Consider the following 19575-nt stretch of genomic DNA (forward strand, 5'->3'; position numbering starts at 1 on the left):
TGAGTTAGGGTCGAGTCGAGTTAGGGTTAAGACCTCAGGCTAAGCCTGGCTCGGCCCAGCCCAACCCTATTTTAAGTTATACTATAAAATATATATTATTGGCATTGTTGAAATCCCATCAGAACAACATTGGGGAAAATGTTATTGCCAGAAGGGTATTTTGGGGATTACAATTTCTACTCCTTGGTCATGTCACGATTTAACAGATGGTTACTAACAGCCTGGGTCTAATTGTATTACATTATACACTATAGGGGAGAGAGGAGTAATAATTGAAAGTAGAGGGGATGGAAGTTTAATTAGAACAAAATACAAGGGAGTAGTAATAATTGAAAGTAGAGGGGATGGAAGTTTAATTAGGACAAAATACATGGGAGTGGTCAATAATTTTTATTTTTTTATGTGGAATTTAATAATTTGTTATATCATGAGGATTTTTTTTTTTTAAATGGGAGAGCTTTCATTAGGGGGGAGAAAATAGTTGATGGGGATAGGCCCCAAAGTGGTTTGAACTCATGACCTTTTATTTGAGGAGTTGGTAGTTTGCCAACTGTGCTGACCCCTTCAGATATACCATGAGGATTTTTCTTATATCATGATTCATGACCCATTACGGTATAATATTTTCATCCTTCGTGGAAACCATGGTTTCAGTTCAGAGAGGGTTTCTATAATGTTGGAGAAGAATGAATCTCCATGCTACACCAATAAGGATTTGGAGATCATCATAAGCCGTCGAACCCACCAATCAAAGGCAGGTTATGGTTCGTCACTCAAAGAGGGAGGAGGAGAAGGAGAAGGAGAAAGACATAGAGAGAAGGACGTAGCATTGGCTGGCAGCTCAAAGGTACCTTTTCCAACAAAGTGACTTCAAAAAAAAAAAAAAAATTTTGTAAGAATAAATGATTCAATTGAAATCCTCAATAAACAGAAGGAAAAAGAATCTGTGTATAGTAGATCGGCTACACTAAGTCTTTTAACAATGATTTTTATATTTATTTTTCTTTTATTTTTTCCTTTATATGAAACCAAAAACATTGCACCACTCCTTGTAGCCCGTAAGCAACAACATAAACAAGTTGACCAAAATCTGATAGTTTTAATCAATCTGACCCTGACAGCTCCAAGAACCCTTGCCCTAAAAAAGGGGGGAAATATTTTATGCAAGTGGCACAATTTACATTTTTTCACATGTTTTTTTATTAATTCTTTTGATTAGAGAGAGAAAAAAATGAATAAATTTTTTTTTATGAGGAAGCCTAATCTCCTCACTTCCTCAAAGAACTCTCTCCTTAAAAAAACAGATGGTTTCCCACATCACCAATGTGGGGAGTGTTTATCATACATTCATGTCACGCCAATGGGGGCAAGGGGTTCGATTTCATCAATGGAGTGCCTACATAGTCAAAGAGGAGAGAGAGTGATATGGAGGAAAAAAAATGTTGAAGAGATAGAGTGTGAGAGAGCATGGGAAAGATTCTCCATACTAGCAGCGTGGGATCTTTTCCTTAACCCCGAAAAACCAGAAAATTAGAAGGTGAAAAGTGAAACCCAATAATAGAAATGGTTACAAGTTGTTATGGGGTGATGGGCTTAGCATAGAAATGATAAGAAGTTTTGTAGTCGACAAAGCATATATGGAATATCGTGGTCAATATAATCTATAGCAATTGAAGAAACTCCCACCTTCCCCCCCCCCCCCCCCTGAACAAAAGTCCAAAATACCCTTAGAATGATGATTTATATAAATAAAAAATTGTTAGACCAAAGGATTCCTTTTTTTTTTTTGTTTTTTGTTTTATAACTATTTTATTTTAGCTTAGAATCACCCAACACAAAATAAAAAATTTTAAAAAACGAGAATATAGCATATTACTAATGTACTCTATGCTGCAACGCAGTCTACACCCAGACACATGGGCCTGCCATTTAAGGGGGCAAGGTGGCCATTCGCCCACCCCCATGTGTTTGGGTAGCCTGCGCCCCAGCACAAAGAACATTTGGCCTAAAGATAAATAAACTCAGACACATTATCCATAAGGTCCCTACTTACTTTAGAGGGTCTAGCGGCTCTAGCCCTATTTGCTACTTCATGCGCCAAAGTAATGTACGAATGATCTTATTTACATATTAAAAAAAGGGGAAGCAGTTTTCTGTATGAGAGTGTGGCCTAAGCCAGAACTCCCATGTGTCTATCTCTCTCCTCCTTAAAACAAAGGGGCAGAAGTGTCTTTTCATATGAGGGAGGAGAGAGATAGACTCATGGGAGTGCTGGCATAGGCCACACTCCCGAACAGAGATCTTTTTCCCTAAAAAAAAATAGCACAGACATAATATCAAGCAATACCATGACCAATATTACAAATTTACGACCCTTCGTGGGTGTTTAGATGATGACTCTCAAGGTTGGTAGCTATTTATTTGGTGATGATATTAATAACAACTCAACACATCAACATGACTGTAACAATTGGAATTCAACCTGACATGAACAGCCAACAAAACTGTTCCATGGCATATACTTAGGGCCATGGGTGAGAGTTTTTTTGTCTCGGAGAGCATGCAGAATTATCCAGGAGCAAGATTTCCGCTTTTCATGAGGGGGGAGGACTGCCACTGCACCCCCATCCTGTGTTTGGGCACAGACAGAATCCTTTTTCATGCTTTAATTATTCTAGGAATCATTGGTTGTAAAAAAAAGAGGAGGTAATTAACACAAGGTTTAACGAAAGTTTAATCACAACACCCCCACCCCGTTTTGGATAATTTTGCGTACTCCCTGAGGTTCACAAACATTAATACATACACCCATTCCGTTAGTTATGACTAACAACGTTAAAAATATGAGGTGAACTGACAAAATTGCCCTTGCAAGAAAAGAAAAGAAAAAACCTGCAACTCATCTCTTCCCCAAAGATGAGTTGCAGGTATCCTTGTAGGGAACACCATAAATTCCAGATTTGTTGTTGCCTAGGACTAGATCGATCCAAACCATTTGGGGTATAATAGTGGAATAAAGCAAGGGTAATATTGAAAAAACCACGAAATTAGAGATTAAGAAATAGAAGAACCTTTCTTCTTCTTCCTCGATGAAAGACCAAGCGGTAGCTCCAAACCTCGAAGAGAAGAACTCGATGCTATGAGGTTCACTCGAGTAGAAATTCTGGACTCAGGTACTAAATACCAATCTCTATTGGAACCAACCAACAAACTTGAGGTTCAGCAACCTAACAATCAAGGGGTTTGACAAGAAGCAGCATCTAGAGGAAGTTAGGGTTTCAGACCTTCTGCAAGTATTGTTCCTCATCACAGGAATGGGGTTAGGACTGGGGGTGCAAAAAAAAAATTCGCCTAAGGGTAAAGAGTCTTTGATCTAAGTTCCAGATCCATTGAACAACTCGTAAGGAACTCAATCAAATCTGTCACAGCTCAACTGGTTCGGTAATAACAGAGTAGGGTAATAACAGCGAACCAAAGGAAAAGAAGTAAAGAGAGAGGAAATAGTGAGAGAGAAGCGAGAATATCAGAGGGAGGGATGAGAACTGCGCACTCAGCTCTAGTGAGAGAGAAGAGAGAATATCAGAGGGAGGGATGAGAACTGCGCACTCAGCTCTTGGCAGCAACACAGTAAACCCTTTTCATTCAATTTTCAAATCTCAGATCGTTGCGTTACATGCCCTTTATAAAATAAAATTCCTTATCCTATTGTAAAACTGAAATCATAACTAGACTCTAACTCTATCTAATCCAAAATAGAATATAAATTTAAATAAAATTGGACTCTTATTTTCCAACGATTCAAATAACATGAATAAAATAAGAAAAATTACCAAGAATCCCTATTTGATCATCTTCTACCTGCTTGAGATAGTAATCTGGAATTTCAGAGTTGTCTAAGACAGATCTCTCAGAGCTCTTGGAGAGATCTTGGATTCCATGGTGTTCCCTACAAGGATACTTGCAAGTTGCAACTCATCTTCCCCAAGCGATTTGGGGAAGATGAGTTGCTGGTTTTTTGTTCTCCATTTATTGCAAAGGCAATTTTATCAATTCATCTCATATTTTTAACGTTGTTAGTCATAAACTGACGGAATGGGTGTATGTGTTAACATTTGTGAACCTCAGGGGGTACACAGAATTATCCAAAACTGGAGTGTATAATTATACTTTTGTTAAATCTCAGGGATGGTATATGTAAATTACCCAAAAAAAAATGCATTCACTTTTTAGAGAACTTATGAGTTAAAAGAGTCTTCTAATAACTTCGACCTAGTTTCTTACATCAACGGGGTGCCCACATCCCTCCGACTTCTATTCTGCACATTTTTTATGACAGTAGAAGTATGGTTTCTCATTTTAGTTACTACTATTTTGGCTGTATTTCTAGAGATGCAAACTCAGCTGTGCACTCTCTAGTTCGGAAGGCCTTGTTTGTGGCAAGACAGACTTTGTGGCCTATTTCCTCTCCTTGGATCCTTGATCTTTGTAATCAGGATGCCTTGCGCTCCTCTTGCCCCCCTATGGAATAAATTTTCTTCTTACCCAAAAAAAAACAATGCAGATCGTCTACGGCCCAGCTGCCCGTAGCAACCTGTGCGGCGCAGACTGGGCCCCACGCGCAATGACGGCCTTACCCCCTACCCAGCGCCTTGCCCGAGTGGGGGTAAGGCGGTCATAGCGCACGTTGCCCTGTCACGTCGCATAGGCTGCTACGAGCAGCTGGGCCGTAGGAGATCTGGATCCAAAAAAAAATGAGTTAAAGAGTCTTTGAGAACAAAAGCCCGGTTGGAAGAATGCCCCACAAGAGGATTTGGATCTTCTACGATGCAGCTGCCTGCCCTGCCTGTGCTGCGGAGACACATAGCCGCACAGAAAGACCTCCTTACCCCTGCCTGAGCACCTTGCCCAAGTGGGGGTAAGGCAGTCTTTGCGCGTGGCCCTATGTCTGCGCAGCACAGGCAAGATGGGCAACAAAGCATAGATTGCAGCATCAACCTAAACATTTTGAAGATTCCAATTCCCACAAGAACCGAAGATGAATGATTATATAACAAAAATGAAAAAATTTAGTAAAAGATGTTGAGGGTAGCTACAAGAATTAAGACCAAAATCTTTCAGAGTCTAATCAATATGAAGCTACTAGGGGGTTAATATTTTGAAGGAGTAGTTATGTACAATGACATTCTTTTGTCAACAACAGGAGACTAACAACTCTGTTTTATTAATGAGCCAATTTACGTAACAATGGAAAAAGTTCTACCAGGACACAAGTTAAATAAGTGTAACATTAACTCTTTTTTTTTATCAGAAAGTGTAACATTAACTTGCTGGAAGGAAAAAGGGGGGGCTGGGAGCGCTAAGAAGAGAGGAAGCAAAACTCATGCACGAAGATAACTTTTAATAGCCTTTTGATAAACGGATATTATTCTGTACATGTAATTTTAAATTCTTACAAGGAATAATAGCCAAAAGGGAGGGGTTGAATGTGATGGTCACCATCCCATTAAAGTTCTTCTCACTCTGTCTACAATATGATTTCTAGCCTGACTGTTTGACAGTTGAAAACCACAGCTTTCATCCAGAAGGAATCTATAGACTTCCCATTGACGATCCGGTGTAGAATACCTTCCAATATCAGCCTATAAACCAACAAAGCAAAGAATGTTTTCTGTAATTCCCAAAGTGGGGACACAAGAAGGTCAGAAATACGCAAAGGCTAAAAAGTGCAGAATATCTTACCGAGAAAATGCAGATACCCAGCACTTTCAGAGCAAGGGTAACATCGTAGAAAACACGAGGTCTTCCCTTTCCAGATAATTCAACTGGGTTAGCAACCAAGAGTTCAGTATCTGGCCCACGGTTGGTAATTATCACCCGCAATGGGTGAAGCATCTCCATCTTTAAACGGGAACACAAGGCAGTCTGCTTGTCCACATCCACAATCTTCTTTCCATCCGTTTGCTGGATAAATAGGTCCATATCCCGGTAAGTTTTGTTATTTGATGAGAATCGTCCATATGCAATCTAAATGAGAGACAGCAAACCCAAAAAAAAGTATATCAGAACAGGCAAAGCACATCTTGAAGGTTATGAAGATGGAAAGCTGTATGGCTTTAATACAATAGCTAACTTGTAGGGAAATAATAACAAATCAGCACCAAGGTTCAAAAATTAGGATTTGACGACAGAACCCATCTCCACCAATCTGAACTAGATCAGACAGGATCAGATGCTATAGACCTGATATTTACCGGTCTTCTGAGCTCGGTCACAGAAATTAAGATTCTATCAAGAGGGGTCACTGGACCGGTCTCTGACCATACTGATAAAGATCAGTGAATTTGCACAATCCAACCCTGATATTGAAACCATGACAAGTACCACATCCAAGTTACAGTAGGAAATGCAAGAACTACCAGACATATGACATATCAACCCCACCCTATTATCCTTGCAAGTCAATCCACGTTGCTCTATCAAACAGTCAAAAAAAAATTTTTGATACTCTCAAGACAATTTTATACAGACAGCAGTCATCGGCTCTGTTTAATTTTCACCATAGAACAACTCCCAGACAGGACCACTAACTTGCCATTCCCCATCCGTAGCATGTACATCATAACTCATAAGGCAGTGGAGTGCTCTACGATAGGTCCAATAGACAAGAATGGAGTGAGAAAATCTGGCAGCATACCATAGTGTAACAGGTTAGACCAAAGAGTATACATATTGTCCCCAAGTCCCATTAACATAAAACTGAATTTGTCATGGTGATATCAGATATGAGTTCTAAACCACAAAGGCCTAAGTCCCACACAACCCAGCTTGTGAATTGGGTGAGGCAGGGAAGCAAAAGGCTAGGTTGGCACAAGGCCTGAGAATAAGGCAATCTAAAGAGTCAACATGGATATGCTTTAAAAATTTTAAGACCCTTCAAGAATGCCTACATATTACACCAACTCAACCCAACCGAAGACCTGATTAAACCTTGCAGTTTACTGATTTAAGCTGCCCAATCTGCATCCCTAACCATAACCTAGCTAATTTATCTCGGGGACAAATGCCTACATATTACACCAACCCAACCCAACCCAACCGAAGACCTGATTAAACCTTGCAGTTTACTGATTTAAGCTGCCCAATCTGCATCCTTAACCATAACCTAGTTAATTTACTTCGGGGACAACTACAACTAGGGGTATTCACAAGCTGGTTCCCACTGCTTCAAGAAAGTGAATTTACATCACCTAATGTAATACCCAACACAAATTTGAACTTCATTCTCCATTAAGCCTCCTCAACTGCCTTAACTTATAACAGAAGAAAAGCAGTATGTAAGATTTCAAAAGGTTTATAGCTATCGGGTAGTTCTTATTCGGTTGCTTTGTCCAACTGTGATTTCAAAAGGTTATCTAAATAATACCAAATGTTCGTTTGTGAGTTGCAAGTTACGTGCTACAAAACCAACACCCCCTCCCCCCCCCCCCCAAAAAAAATGACACAATTATGAACAGGATTCAGGCTAGGGTTGGTTTTGGGATCGAGAATGCCAAAACCTAAAAACCTGGAGGGAACAATGTTGAACTGTTTATAATTACAGACCAACAAAGGGAGAAAGAAGCAAAAATAACAACCCTGATAGTTAATCCAACTGGTGATAACTTCACCAGTAATTATTTAGAAAAAGTACACATCAACAAATTTAGGAAAAGAAACAGCTCCAACCATGTTGGTTTGGCAGCTATAGTCAAAACAACTACCCAGATAACTAATTCAACTAATCAATGTAAACCAGACACAGGAATAAACAGTTCATTGGGCACATTACAAACTGCCTTTGCAGTGTGCGTGTCCTACAAGATCCAAATTGTGGCAACACTCAAATATCAGCAAACCTTGACATCAAACCTATAAAATAACAGATAAATAAAGTAAGAATCGAATGGATTACACTATTAGTACCTGAATATTGTAGTCCTTCAAAGGCCTCATAATGTCATAGAGAAGGCCCTTTTGATCAACACAACGTATTTGAAGCAGCGTATGAGCAGGGCTCAATGAATTGTCTATCACAACACTAGCCTTCTTCAGTTCCGTCAAATCTGGAGTAAGAGCTTGAGAACGGGTTTCCTTGTCCAATAATTCACAACTAAATAGTTCCTCAGCAACCTCTGGTGGAAGAGAAGATACTCCCAGTTGTGTTTGATATTCGGGCCCTGCCAACTGAAGGTCACACATGATACATGATTCTCCCGAAACAGCATGTAGCTGTTTACATGTGTCATCCCACCTCTGTTTTGTGTGTAGAAGGTCCCTGAAATAATAATGTTGGAAATTAAGAGAAAAAAATAATAGCAGGAATCTGCCCAGAATGACAGGAAACATTTAGAAAGGAAAAAAAAAAGTTTCAATGTCAATCACATAAACAAATACCCAGAAAGGAAAAAAAATAATGATTAATTAGATGGAAGAGAACTTTGAGGACAATAAAAATTTTGGCCAATTTGGTTTATCCCATCATTGAGCTTGTTACCTACTTAACTCTCATATTAAGGTTTACAAACATACTAGGCTACTCTCTTTCATTCCCATCACTAAAAGACTTCTCAAATGAGCTATGGTAAAATACACCAGAATAGGCGTCCAGAAGAAGAATGGAAGGAAACAAATATGAAGGGAATAAAGAATAAAACAAGTAGCCTTAACAGCCATGATGAGTAACCAAAATAAACCTCAGTAACCAACTCATTAATACACCAAACGCCATTCCAGATGTACACAGCATGCTAGACAATCCTGTTCTCACTTCTCATTATTACATTAAAGCAGGAGTTTGTAAATATTTCACACTTGCCAAATCTGCCTCTATTCAGCCCCTCGGTGCGAGTCTTAAACACACACTAATTAATTATCCTTGGAGTGTTATGACAAAATAATCTTAGTGTTCTTAGTGCTCTCTATCCTCTCTGTATCCCAAGGCTCTCTTATATGTCTACTTCCTGATTTGGCTTCCTGGTTCACCGCTTATCCGTTAAAAACAATTGTCCAAATAAATAATTTGGAGACTACAGTCGGCAGTTCCAGAGGAAAAATCACTTTTATGTCTTTTTTTCAAGATCAAAGTGAAATCTGTGTCCCTGAACAAAAACACCAGGGCATGTGTCTGAACACCAAAAAAAAACTACGTTAACCAAAAAAACACAAGAAGAAGCAAGCTGCTTTTTCTTAGAGTGTAAAGTCATAAAAACAGAATCCAAAGCCTCACATGCTATCTGTTACGAAGAAGAGGTCCACAACCCTGCCATCAGGGGTTGTCATCACTTTTACTCTCTGAATAATAAGCTCAAGCTCACAAAGGACCTGAGTGACATCTGCAAGCAGATCAACGACAGTATTAGAACCATATATGACCCTCAATCTGAACAAAGGGAATAAACAGTTGTTCTCATAATTACCGTGTAGCAAACCCTTGCGGTCATGACAACAGTATTTCATAAGGTAAACCGGAGAAGTTTTAGAGCAATTTGAGGGTTGGCTGAAGAAAAACGTAAATGCGCAAGAAGGGCATTCAGATAGAAGCCGATTCTTTAAACTTGCCCATCTCACAGTGAGCGAGTCAAGATAAGGAACCACCCATAAGACGATGTAGCACCAAATCCCATCAGTTGAGACATCTGCACACACGCAATTTTTACAAAAACAATGAAAACACACAAAGAATCAAGGGGGAGGAGGGGGGATTTCAAGTTCAGATTACAAACGACTAATTAACACAAACTGAACTACAATGAAAAGAAATTTGAGAATCAGGAAAACAGAAACCAAAACCAGGAGAACAAAATGCAATATACACCTAATGAAAGACTATATGAAATCCCGAAACAGATGCCAAGATAGGGAAGAAGAGACAATAATGAAAGAATTCGAAAATGTCAGATTGCCTACCTGCCTTCGTAATGCGAAGGCCGAATTCGAGAATGATTCTGCAGAGGTCGCAGCCCAATCCAGTTCTTCCGGGGCAATTCACGGTGATCACAGTGGGTTCACCAACTTTCTTCCCCTTCTCAATCAACACCACGTCCTCACTTGGCATACCCATTACGGAAAACGACGGAATACCGCCAGTATATGAAATTCTGATAAACCGAGAACGTCAATCAAAATTCAGAATCGTTTCGGCTCTTTAGGTATTGATCGTTCGTGGGTCTCTGATCTTTACTGCAAAAAAGATTAGTGGCACCCTATGGTTGTCGTCGGCCTTTGTAATGTCGGTCTGGACTCTGGAGGCTTGGGTAGTCCTGACATTTCGCGAAACCAGAATGGTCGGCATTGGCTTCGGATCTGCTAATTTGGGATCTTAAGAAGCAGAAGAAAATTTCTACTGGGAATGCAAGACAAAAACCATCTGCAATGATTGTGAAATATCAATCATATATAAAAAATAATATAAAAAAAAGTAAACAAGACGCCATTAAAATTAAGAAGTGAACATGTCGTTATATAATCTCTCTCTATTTTATTGATTGCCGTCAAACTATCACCTGAAGAGAACTTCACAACCGTCCGATCGTAATAAAGAGAACCAACAAATCTCAGGAGGATCTCTCGGCTAAGAACGATAAGATTAGACAGGTGTCGATGTGCTGTGATGAATAAACATGGAAGGTGTAGCGGGGAGAACGCCAGTTGTACCCAAAGGGTTTTTTCCTTGTCAACTAGGGAATCACCGAAGTCTCGAAACCGTCTTGACTACAGCTAAGGATATTAGAGTGAACCCCGCAGTTAGCGATACAGATCTTAGCTTAGCGCAGAACAAACTGCTTGAACAATCTCCAGAGCGAAATATAGGGAAACTTCCATAGCAAAGTGGCATGAGATCGAAAGCATGAATTGAAAATAGATCGAAATAGGCGGAATCGTACCCAATTGCGACTGATTCGTATTAGATTCCTAGGCCGATGCCGATGCCGATACCGATTCCCCTTATTTTATGTATTCTCGAAAGATAACCAAAACGTGCCTTTTTTTAGGGCAAAACCATCCCGTGATTGACAGAGGGTCGAGGTTCATGCACCTGCTGGTACCTTCGACAACCCATAAATGTCATGTAAGCAGCACGCAATCCGACATTGATTTGTCACCTGTAATTGAAAATGAAAGTTTCGATGCTTTTTTTGTTCTTTTAAGTATTTAGGTTTACTGGTACCGACAATGTATTCTCTATCAGAACCTCCCCAGGCCAAACCTTTTTATCTCCTACAGTTCTCTGCCCGGCCAGTTTCTTCAGTAATATAAGTGTGGACTTCACTTGGGCAGAGTGTTTGGGTAAGGCTATGGGGATTCATATCCTCTATTTTCGAGCTGTCCGGCTGGACCGTGCTGCCCAGACACCACGAGACACACAATGACCACCTTACCCTACTTGGGCAAGGCGCTCGGGCAAGGTGAGGCGGTCATTGTGCGCCTCATCATGTCTAGGCAACACGGTCTTGCCGGACAACTCTGCAATAGAGGATCCAAATGCATTTAGCTCGTCTCTAGGGAGCCTAGTACACCCAGGGTACTGCCAACCCTTGGGCTGTGTCGCACACATCCCTAGGCAGCCACTGGATGCCCCCTGGCAGGATAGGCGTTGGATGTTAGATAGATTGTAATAAAATGAGAGATTAAATAAATACTTTGTTATTTTGGAAAAAGTGTTTTAGTCCCACATCGAAAAACTACAAGAGTTATAAATGGTATTTATTATACTATCTTCTTTATCTCTTGAATTAAACCGAAAAAGGGAGACATTCTACGGTGTATATGCGAGGACGTCGTCTGCACACGCGCTCGCGTGGCGTGGGCTGTAGAGGCGTTAGTGGCGTACGCATGCACTTAGCACTTTGCATCACGATCCGATCGGGTACGTTGATTTTTTTTTGAAATGATCAGATCTGTCAGATTAGAAGATCCTACGGTCACGTTTGATAGGATGTGACTGTTGTGAACAGGTTCATCTCTGGTTTAATTTGGACCGTTTGATCGGATGGCAATCGATCTAATGGTCTAAATACAAAATGAATAGATATGTCTATTCAGAAGAGGTGCTCCACTTCTATAAAATAGAAGTGCTATATTCAAACGAATTATCTCTCTCTTGCAATTCAGTATCTCTAAGAAGGGAGTTCTGTGTTTTATTTTTATTGCTTTGTTGATTCCTGAAGGTGATTTTATCGTGTAGGGCAAATATCTCTTTTAAGATAGTGAGATCGCGTTCAAAGCAATTCGAAGATTTCTTCTTCAATCAGAGTTTTTTTCTAACACTGGGCTCCTTGGAGATGATCCTAATCCGATCCAAATTGGGGCTAAGGTGGTTATTGCACCCCTTGTGTTCTAAGTAGGGGTGTCAAACGGTCGGTTCGGCTTGGTTTCAATCGGGTTGAATCGATTTCGGTCTTGGAATGGTGAGACCAAAACCAAACCATTAAGAAACTTCGATTTTCAATCGGTTTTGGTCTCGATCCGGTGCGATTTTGGCTTTTCAATATCGGGTTATTACCTGTTTAGATCGGTTTATTTTCGGGTGAGGCATAATGAAATCTTAAATTCATAATTTATAGTGAGGAAATATTCGAGAAAAACACCTTAATTCACTTTCCCCAAGTCAAAACAAGTATACAACCATAAATAAGAAAATTGATTTAATATGTTCATGTTGTAATTCAAACAAAGAAGAATAAATTATATGGGGAAAAATGAAAGATATATTCAAATCAATGGATAATTATTATTACAAATCATATAATTATTTATCATTAATTGCAAGGGGAAGATAATTAAAGTTGAAATCAAAGAATAGTCACGGGGAAGATAATTAATATTGAAATCACAACATGATCCCTACTTTCAAATCATTTATTTGACAACCAACTAATTTTTTATAGTAAACAAGGAGATAAATGAAAAAAGCATTGTTAAAATGAAATTTCTGTTTTTCATAACCTCACTCATTGACACCCTTAGTTCTAAGTACCGGAGGAACTGACCCAGGCAGGGAATTAGAAGAGAGAAAGATCCGTAGAGGATTTAGAATTTCTTGAACCAAATGGATTGGATGGTTCATGGATTTTTAACCAACGTGTTTAGGGGCCAGACAGAGAGCTGGAGGGGAGAGTTTTCCACTACAAGCCAAGCACAATCGGAAGCATGTGAGTAAATCTAAGAACTCTACAGAGGCCTAGGGAGGGGGTATCTAACGTGTTCAGGGGTTTACTGGAAGAAAAAAAAAATGTACTCCGAGTCAAACTGATTACCGCCACACCCCCACCCCCCACCCCCCACAATGGGTACCAAGGCATCAGTTGTAGGGCACCTTCATGTGATGCCTTAGCAGGGGCAATAAGCACCTCATTCTCCGTTAATGGAAACCTAGCCTCTCCAGCATTCCCATTCGAATACGAATATACTTTAAGCTCATAAACTTCGAAGGGGAAAATCACTCGCAAACATATCAAATCAAATCGAAAGAGGGAGGGGAAGATATTAAGAAGACGACCTTTAGATCAGCGATTCAAAATTAAACGTAAGCTTCTTCTAACAAAGGAAACATAGAAGAAAACAGAACTAACTATATTGAAATTCAAGAACAAGTACAGACAAAATCTACAATCAGCAATGATTTCAGGAAAAAGAGCACAAAGGCGAAACCCTAAAGGAAATGCCTTAACCGCCGAATCCATAAAGAGTCCTTCCTTGTCTCTTCAGGGCATAGACGACATCCATGGCCGTCACTGTCTTCCTCCTTGCGTGCTCTGTATAGGTCACAGCATCGCGAATGACATTCTCCAGAAAGATCTTGAGAACACCTCTTGTCTCTTCATAGATGAGACCACTGATTCTCTTAACTCCTCCTCTCCTCGCAAGACGGCGAATAGCAGGCTTAGTGATACCCTGAATGTTATCTCGTAATACCTTCCTATGACGCTTCGCTCCTCCTTTGCCCAAACCCTTACCGCCCTTCCCACGACCAGACATCTTCAGATGCTTTCTTCAAGCTGGTTTCGCTAACAACTCGATCGGAAGAAAACTTGTGCTTCGCTTCTGCTTTCCGCTTTGACGAATGAGACGGAGGTTCCAGAGGGATTTTATAGATGAAGCTTTTGAATTCCAATTCTTGGCGGGGTTAATCATTACAGGCGCCATCCGCCGATTTCAGGGTTTAATCTACGGTCAAAAAGGTCGATCCGCGTAGTACGATTTGGTTGATTATGAATCGTCGATCTTATATGAATCGACGATGGAAATTTTTTAATGGATGTCGCTTCGGATTGAGAGTTCCATAAGTGGGAAGTTCGGGTTTAGAGACTCGGTGAGTCCATGTTCAACCACGTGGAGACGTGGAAGCTATATCATATGAGCTGATCCATCATACTAGCATGAGTCGCATGATATATTGACTAATAGAAGGGGATCTTCGCAAAATGGGCCCTAGCAAAACTGTCCATCAAATTTGTGCCACATGGCACATACTTTAGACAGTTCCAATCGTATGGGGAATGTTCTTTTTGGATTAGCATCTTACCTCGCTCAATTTTAAGTTTGGGTAAGTAATTTTTTGTTGGATTTTTTTAGGGCACTGGTTGTACCACTAAGGTTAATCATATGAATGAGGAAGATGACACTTATGGGTGACAAAATGGAACCGGAATCGAATGCCATAATCGATTATTTACGATCAACTTGAATCGAATTGTAGAAAAATGACTCGATTTTAATTTCACGGTTTCTTTTTCCGGTTCGTTTTTATTTGCACCAGAGAATTGATGATTCTAAATTGAATAAGAACCGGTAAAACTATACCAAATTGAAATCGGTAAAATTGAACCGAATATATTCAAATTTTTGTACTTATGTTCATGCAAAGGGAGGTTCTGTGTTTATAAGGACTGTATTTCTAAAGAATCGATTACTGGTCATATATATTTGACCAGATGAACTCTTCCTTTGCCAAATTGATATCAATTGTTGAACAAAAAATGGAAGAGCAAGAAGACAAACCACAAATGATGGGGGGCGAGATGGCACCATTGACCATTAAATATCAACTTGTGGAAGAGAATAAACCGTTCGGTCTCTTGAATGAACCAGTTGATTTTGTAATTAAAGTTTGCACTTCAACAACAATCTTCGTGTCGTGCATTTCATATCGTTCAATCGTGATCTGATCGATGATTTCATACAATCAAAGACGTATGTTGATCGAGTGGTGTTGTTATCCCGTTTTACAAAACTCAAGGGCGAGTTTTCCTCTATACTGGGGGGGGGGGGGGTGAACCCAAGACCCAACATGTGTTGGTTCAGCAATATATTTAGGGTATTTTGTTTTAATGGTTTATTTTATATTTTTTTATTATGAGGATTTTACTCTTTAGCAGTAGTTTTCATTTTTTTGGGAATTTATTTTTCTTTATAAATACTTGTAATTCCCATTATAGGAGTAAATTTGATTAATTTAGGGAGTTGGACTTAGCAATAGATAAGGCATGAAACATCCCACCAATCAGAAGCGGCCACATGGGCGAATCGAGCTGGGCGGAAGATTGAGCCGACCCGATCTTTGACGAACCTTATTGATTGGGCGAGCTCGTTGGACACATCCAAGTCAGCCGGACGCTGAGCCGAACTTGTACGGGTCGGACGAAGCCAACCTAGTAGGCCGAGCTCTTCAGCCGATCTCTGGCCGCACGGCACGGCAGACCAGTACCAACCCAAAGATCCCCCATCGCGGCTGAGCAGCACACCCGCCGACCCCACGGTCCGAGCCTACACAGGTCGATCTCGATTGGAGCACCTTAGCGCGGCCAAGCTCACACAATTACTGATGACCCTCAGGTCATACAGGCCGGGGCCGAGCTCCTAAGCCGAGCTCTGAGGCCGACCTCTCAGGCCAAGCCCTCCTTGTCAGAAGCTACCATAAAGCCCCGCCAAGGATCGCGGAGCCACATCAGCACATCCCAGGAATCACGGGATAAGGATTGAGCCACGATCCCGGCGCAATACGAAATCATACTTTACATGGACTCTTACCTTAATAAGAGCCCGACCCCGAAAATAGTTCTCCACTCCGCTCTACGCGAGAGAGCCTTCCAAAAGAATGACTCCTACCATACTAGGACTCTCCCAACCACCTCATCTCATCCTCACTCTATAAATACCCAGGTATGGAGCACCATTCCTCATCTCACTTTTACTAGCAGTTACGCTGTTGCACTGGTGATCTAACTTGAGCATCGGAGAGTCCTAGGCCGGAGCCATATCGGCTCTCTTGTGCTCGTCACTTAGTCTTTGCAGACTCATCCGTGGGCAAACCAAGCATCAGAGGTTTCCACACGCAACAGCAGGGGAGAAAGAGGTGAAATTTTGCTTTATTGGGGACATCATAAAATAAACTTTGAGTAGGAGAATTTGAGTAAATATAGAATGATAGAATTTTCCCCTAGATTGAATGATTCTCTCTCCATGGCAATACCAATTGTTGATAGTTATTCAGCTTGAACTCGTTTTTATTTTTAACCTATACCAGTTGTCACAGAGAGAGGCTGCAAGAATAGGGTGCCACCGAAGGAGGCTAGGGGAGAGGACGGGAGCATGGGTAATTTAGGGATTTAGAATTAGTAGGGTAGACAGAAGTGAAATTTTGCTTTATTGAGAGGCATTAGACAAAAAACTTTGTATAGGACAATTAGAGTAAATATATGGTAAGTATAGGGGAATGATTGAAAATTTTCCCTATATTACATGATACTCTCTTTATGATAATATCAGTTGTTGACAGTTGTTCGACTTTAACATATTTTTATTTTTAGCCTATATCAGCTGTCACTGCATGTATAAACTATTTATATGGGCATAAAATTTTCTCAGCCAGGGACATAGAGTAGGACACCAATAAGGTAAGACAAAACAGTTTCACTCATAGGTAGCAAGCCATTTTATGAGAGGAGGAAAGAGGGAGCTGAAAGAGGCACTAGCGCACTCTCCTCATGGCTCAAAAAACCTTTTCCCATTTATTTATTCTCATTACGTATGAGAAAAATTGGTGGACGGACATAGAGTAGGACACCAATAAGGTAAGACAAAACAGTTTCACTCATAGGTAGCAAGCCATTTTATGAGAGGAGGAAAGAGGGAGCTGAAAGAGGCACTAGCGCACTCTCCTCATGGCTCAAAAAACCTTTTCCCATTTATTTATTCTCATTACGTATGAGAAAAATTGGTGGACAACGGAGCAACCCGTCAATAAACATGTGGAAATCCTTTTGCTAAAATTAAAATAATAATAATAATTTGAAAAGATGCAACTTATTGTCACCAAAGTGATGAACAAAAGAAGTTGTAACCTTCTTGTAATCGCCTCTTGTCCTATTATTAAAAGTAATTTAATATAGTATTTAATGTATAGAATAAAGATAGAAAAAAGTTTTAAAAAAATGAAAATTATTTTAATATAATATATTTAAGGGAGAAAGAACGTTAACCGCTGTGTGTGGGCGTTAAACTTTTTTCTGGATACAACTCGGCATGAAAAGACCACCACACCCTCCTCAAAAGGTGGAAAGGTTTAGGGGTGCATTGGTCTATTCATGCCGGACTATGTCAAGATACAACTATACTTCCACACTGAGCATTGATTAATGTTCCTTTTCCCTATATATTTAATATGGTATTCATGTGAAATGATAGGATTTAACCTCATTAGAAAAGGCTAAGTGCAAAGCCTGCAAACCGCAAGCTAGATATCTCTCTCTCTCTCTCTTCCTCTAGAAATGACTGCCCTACCTCTTATGTATGATACCCCAATCCCCATCCCACGTCTTGTTGATGAAATGACCACCCTGCCCCTTCTATATGATACCCAATCCCTAGCCCACGTTCCCGTTGATGCTACCCATTAACTTACTGTACGCAGGCGCTGTGCCTATCCCTCTCCGAAAGTAAAATTACAACTTCTTAATTCTTGTTAAAAACATGTTACAATTTAATCTACTAAGATTTGTTCTATGAGAGAGAGAGAGAGAGTTATTAACAGCCAATATAAAATTAAGGGATACTGGGATCTAAACAAGCATCAGTCAACACCAAGCATCTCAATCTCCATCTCCTGATCATTCCGCTTCTCTCCTTTCTCTTTCACCATTTTTCTATACTCCCCATACACATAAGAACAAAACCCCCAAATACACAATACAGTTGACACCACCTTCGCCCCACCAAACTCATCCCCAAACGCTATAACACCTCCAAACACGTTCATGGAAAGTAACGCCGTCATGCATATCGCCCCCGTCAACGCCGTCGTCAGGTAAACCAACCCTGCCGACCCCATAAAACACATCTGCCATGTTATGACGTTAAATCCCACCGTCAACCAATAAGCTACCGTTCCCAAATCAAAACTGTTCTTGCTCTCTTTCCCCATCTCTCTGTACCCTCCGTCTAACGCCATTCCAACGGCAGCTAACACCGTCGCAACTGCTCCCATGATGAACTGCATTTCAATCACCATCTCGTAACACTGAACCATTTTCTTGTAAATCATCTCCGAAAATGGCAGAAAGAGAGCGAATAGCAATCCCGCTGAGAGAATGGCGAAGAAGCCCAGAAAGTATTGTTTCTGTGTTACCCCTTTGGGTCTATCATGGCTTGATCCGATTGCTAAGAGGATTGAACTCAGGGTGATGAGAATAACAGCGTTGAGGTTGGAGAAGACGATTCTCTGCTTCACGATGAGCACTGAAAAGATGAGATTGAAAGCGAGTTGGCAGGAGAGGAGGAGAGCTGAGGTTGAGAGAGGGAGATAGGAAATGCCCCATGAGAAGAAGAAATTGCTTAAACCAGAGATCAAACCCATCCCCACGGTTATGATGAGAAGCTTATGGGTGAAATGAGAGAAGGGACGACGACGATTTAGTGTTTCGTTGGAATTGAAGAGGGGAGGGAGGTAGATGGGGAAGAGGAGGAGAGGGAAACCAGCGGATTGAACCCAAGTGGAAACCCACCTGCTTGAGCCGCCATGAATGAAGTAGAATCTGGAAAGCAAGCTTGAAGATAGGGAACCTACGAACAGAGATGTGTAGGTGATGGCTAAGAGGACACGATAACGAATGCTGGATTTGTCCTTATCAGGACTAGGTCTTCCTCCGTCGACCTGGATTGAATTGAAATTGTCGCCGGTTTCGTCATTGGATTGAACGATTTGCATTCCTTCTTCTTCTCTCTCGGTATCCATTTGTTAAACCCTAATCTCTGAAATCTGGATTTGCCTTTCTTCTCCTTCTTCTCTCTAATGAATGGGTTTATATGATTTGACACGTGGAGGGACGATGCATCCATAGAGGAACGAAAGAAGGACTATCCACACAACGCCAAAGTGCTTTCCAGAAGGGCAAAAAAAAAAAAAAAAAAAAAAAAAAAAAAGGGATGCGAACGAGAAAGAGGAACGAAGAAAAAAAGGGAAACCCAATTTAAGAAATAATCTGGAAATGGATGAACACGAGGATGAGGAAGGGAAGACTGGGGAATAATTGGTTGAGG

General features: G+C 40.5%; 3 protein-coding genes across 3 annotated transcripts; all 3 read right to left on the reverse strand.

Annotated features, from left to right (window-relative positions):
- Positions 1-5487: 5487 nt before the first annotated feature.
- LOC122646779 (ACT domain-containing protein ACR9-like) lies at positions 5488-10190 on the reverse strand. The gene is made up of 6 exons (XM_043840384.1): positions 9946-10190; positions 9456-9674; positions 9266-9371; positions 7963-8314; positions 5740-6024; positions 5488-5639 (listed from the first exon to the last, which is right to left on the reverse strand). The coding sequence occupies exons 1-6, from the start codon at positions 10097-10099 to the stop codon at positions 5493-5495; spliced, it is 1263 nt and encodes a 420-aa protein (XP_043696319.1). The 5' UTR covers positions 10100-10190; the 3' UTR covers positions 5488-5492.
- LOC122646788 (probable purine permease 4) lies at positions 6275-19292 on the reverse strand. The gene is made up of 3 exons (XM_043840395.1): positions 18109-19292; positions 8723-8732; positions 6275-6285 (listed from the first exon to the last, which is right to left on the reverse strand). Exon 1 carries the CDS (start codon positions 19268-19270, stop codon positions 18110-18112), a length of 1161 nt encoding a protein of 386 aa, XP_043696330.1. The 5' UTR covers positions 19271-19292; the 3' UTR covers positions 6275-6285; positions 8723-8732; position 18109.
- Positions 13598-14121, reverse strand: LOC122646797 (histone H4). The gene has a single exon (XM_043840402.1). It carries the CDS (start codon positions 14014-14016, stop codon positions 13705-13707), a length of 312 nt encoding a protein of 103 aa, XP_043696337.1. The 5' UTR covers positions 14017-14121; the 3' UTR covers positions 13598-13704.
- Positions 19293-19575: the final 283 nt, after the last annotated feature.

Source organism: Telopea speciosissima, chromosome 1, assembly GCF_018873765.1.
Source record: "Telopea speciosissima isolate NSW1024214 ecotype Mountain lineage chromosome 1, Tspe_v1, whole genome shotgun sequence".
In the NCBI taxonomy this organism is placed as follows: domain Eukaryota; kingdom Viridiplantae; phylum Streptophyta; class Magnoliopsida; order Proteales; family Proteaceae; genus Telopea; species Telopea speciosissima.